The sequence below is a fragment of the Drosophila tropicalis genome, unplaced genomic scaffold, assembly GCF_018151085.1.
Source record: "Drosophila tropicalis isolate 14030-0801.00 unplaced genomic scaffold, ASM1815108v1 contig_302, whole genome shotgun sequence".
Taxonomy (NCBI): domain Eukaryota; kingdom Metazoa; phylum Arthropoda; class Insecta; order Diptera; family Drosophilidae; genus Drosophila; species Drosophila tropicalis.
The window spans coordinates 952715-956112 of NW_027172757.1; the positions used below are offsets into that span (position 1 = coordinate 952715).

General features: G+C 33.5%; 1 protein-coding gene across 2 annotated transcripts; it reads left to right on the forward strand.

Moving 5' to 3' along the window:
* Positions 1 to 596: 596 nt before the first annotated feature.
* Positions 597 to 2156, forward strand: LOC137572405 (ring canal kelch protein-like). Of its 2 annotated transcripts, none has more exons than XM_068284168.1 (4): positions 597 to 861; positions 1057 to 1152; positions 1226 to 1434; positions 1499 to 2156. In XM_068284168.1, exons 3-4 carry the CDS (start codon positions 1282 to 1284, stop codon positions 2021 to 2023), a joined length of 678 nt encoding a protein of 225 aa, XP_068140269.1. In that variant the 5' UTR covers positions 597 to 861; positions 1057 to 1152; positions 1226 to 1281; the 3' UTR covers positions 2024 to 2156. The 2 variants fall into 2 exon arrangements, with proteins under 2 accessions (XP_068140269.1, XP_068140268.1); XM_068284167.1 differs by lacking the exon at positions 597 to 861 and adding an exon at positions 866 to 987.
* Positions 2157 to 3398: the final 1242 nt, after the last annotated feature.

Genomic DNA, 3398 nt, shown 5'->3' on the forward strand with positions numbered 1-3398 from the left:
ATGTACCTCCTGTGGTAATCCAGCGACATTGAGCAAGGAATTAAATTTCCGATGTCAACGTCAACACCGATTCGTAGAGAATCGGCGACAAATTATTAAAAGGTGTAAATTTTTTGAAAGTATTAGGAAAGACACGATTTTTGAAAAATCGAATTTAAGTATGGGAAAGATCTGCTACCTTATTGCGCTTATGGTAACGGCTAATATGGAGCAGAAGTTCAATAAAGATGAGCATGGGATGTCTTTATTCGGGAGGTATACCTGCTCCTCTTCGAACCGTCTAAGGAAACAGCCATCATGCATAATATCTTGCCCACATCCCCGGTCCTGAATTTTTTTGTAGAGGATCCGGCTTCCTCAGTACCCTGTCCGGGTTTAATTGCAGTCTGTAATTAAAACGTATGTAATATATATTATATTGTATCAAAATTTTCGCTCTCTTTTACACTTACCAGGGTGGGCAAGAAAAGTTCGTCGATGCTAATAAAAAAAGACTCATTCATGAAAAGTTCCAAACCATTGAAATTTTGAATAATTCGACTTGGTTTGGTTTTTTCAAATTTCTCCAAATGTAGCTTAAATTCGGTAATTCCAGCTTCGACTTTCCATACTGGAATCCTTTTAATACATGAAATTTCGCTTTGCAAAATGTTAAATTTAAGGCACGCCATTGTTCTTCTTCTTTTGAAAATTTTATTGTGTTTTATTTTGAATTTACTTTTATCAGTTTCAAAAAGCCCGACTTTTCTCTCCCTTTTATTTGAATTTCGATTTCACTTCCATCTCTAAAGGGAAATTTTCCCGCATATTACTTTTGTTCAGATTTCTCATTTCTCCCATCTCTATTATTTACCCTCCAATGTATTTAAAACAGAATTATCTTTAAAACAGAATTATCTTTAAAACAGAATTATCTTCATCGAATTTTTTTTTTTGTTTGCTGAAAAGTCGTTTGGATAGTTATTAAAATATAAAATAATTCTATATGTATATTTGTTTTTGCATTACAATTTCAAAGACAATTAAAAATTATTTAAAATTTTCATTTCATTGCAGCTTTATTGTTTTTTAAAAGTGTGCGCATGAGCACATGTATTACAATATTTAAGCAAACCGCAGCCCATTTGTGGACAATACTCCCAGGATAAGCTGGTGAGCATTGGGCAAACAATTAATCAATTTATAAAGTTTTAAGTAAGTTTTGAAAACATTACTTCGAATTTAGCCTCGGTGGAGACATCTTCTGTGGCCTCTGCAACACTTAAGAAGAGCAGCGGTTCTATGGGAGCCGCTGTGGCCAAAAAAACAACAGCTCAACGATCGAACGCCTCTGGTGATGGAGCTTTAAATCGCATATCTAAATCTAGTTTGCAGTGGCTGCTCGTCAATAATAAGTGGCTACCCCTCTGGATGGGTCAAGGACCAGAATGCAAGGTGAGTGAGAAATTGGTTTACGTATTTCGAAGTAACTGATCACTTACATTTACTTCTTTTCCAGGTGATCGATTTCAATTTTATGTTCTCACGTGATTGTGTCAGTTGTGACACTGCTTCAGTGGCTTCACAAATGTCCAATCCCTATGGAACACCACGTTTGGGTGTGGGTTTACCACAGGATATGATGCAGCATCAGCAACAGCAACAACACCAGCGACCACTTTTGCAGCGTGCTAGATCGGAGAGCCCTACATTTAGCAATCAACAGAGACGCTTGCAACGTCAAGCAGCAGCAGCTGCAGCAGCAACAACACAAACTCAAAATCAAACACAGTCCAACTCTTTTAAGAACTATAATTTGAATGTAGAGAATAATAGTTTCAAACCAAAGCAACAGCAGCAGCAACAGCAGGCATCACCCCCTGCTCCTGTGGACTTGTCTGACGATTTCGAAGGAGCTGTGGGTGGAGCTGCCGCCCCTGTAGATAACTTACCAAACGATGCAGAATCTGCAGAAGCAGCTGTAACATTGAGCGACAACGAGACTGAGACAAATAATAGCCAAAATACTGAACAAAATGAGTAAAAAAAAAATTGTTTTTGTGTAGTAAGTTTTTAATCGATTTGTATTCGAATTTGGGAAAAAGACTCCAATAATATTTATGTGTGGAGCTTTAGTTATTAAAAAAATTTCGATAAACTGATTGTAAGAACTCAAATTTTAAAACTTTTCCTCCTATCAAAATTAGATCTCAGCCCAAGACAAAGCAAAAACACAAAACAAAAATTGAAAACGAAATTTAACACCCCAAACCGAATATATTATATATATTATTATAATTATAGATAAGAAAGATTTTTTTCATCAAGATAGAATTTGCATAATGGTGTAAGATTTTCATACTTAGTTTTCGTATACTCTTCCATGTAGTGTCGTGACAACCGATACAAACAAAATATAGTGGCCCAATGGTGAATGATTATATCAACAGTAAAAAAAAAAAACAATTTCAATTAAAATAAACCAAAACAAAACTAATGAAAACGTCCTTTTTATTGCCAACTGGAAAGGGTTGAATTAATAAGAAATAAGTTTTTTTACTAAAACTAAAAGAATGTAATTAGATTGAAAAATTTTCAATGTAATACAAAGAGGACTTATTGTTAAAGTTTTGAAGGTAAAATTCAATTACTTATCTGAAAAAGTTTTCAATATATTTCAAGAAGGAGTTGTTGTTAAGACATCATGTCGCCTAAACTCCACTCAAAATGTTATCTATCTAGCATGCTATCAGACCCACAGTTAGTTTGTCTAATTACTTTTTAAAATTTGCCCAGGTTCACGTTAGGTCTCAGATTCATTCAGTTTTCAGACTAAGCAATATACAAATAAATAATATTGCTTCAGCTTAAATATTTCATTTCTGTAATGGGTTCGGTTTTAAGTTTAGATATGGATTTAGAAGTTTTTAAATTCCGATTAGTGTTTGTATAGCATAAATGGTAAAGATTTGATTTATGTAGAAGTATTCGGTACTCCTGTGTTTATCTGGTGTGTCGTAATCTTAGTGTTATTAATGAGTTTTTAGGTATTTTGTATGCTTAGGTTGAGCTTTTTAATGTAGTCCCCGTTTTTATACTGATCTATAATACTGTGATCAAACTAAGATAAAGACATTCATGTAAACTTTTGGTCGTATTTTAAAAATCGCTGATATCCAATCATATGTTGGGTTGGATGGAGGATATATCATTCCATCTCCCCTATACCAAAAAGCCATGCAAGCCATTTGATGCCATTTTCTGACACGAAATTTGACAACTTTTTTATCATTGTTAAGACAAGATTATTTATTTTTATCTACTTGAAGCTCTCTTCGCTTCAAATAATTAAAATTTTAGTTTGCGTTTTTTTTTTATTTTAATTTATGTTTAAATTTAAAAACAATAAATTTATATTT

Bases quoted from the DNA above. Each gene is read 5' to 3' on its own strand.
- LOC137572405 (XM_068284168.1), top strand. From the start codon at position 1,282: ATGGGAGCCGCTGTGGCCAAAAAAACAACAGCTCAACGATCGAACGCC. The intron at 1,435-1,498 runs GTGAGTGAGAAA...CTTCTTTTCCAG, and splicing joins GTCAAGGACCAGAATGCAAG to GTGATCGATTTCAATTTTAT.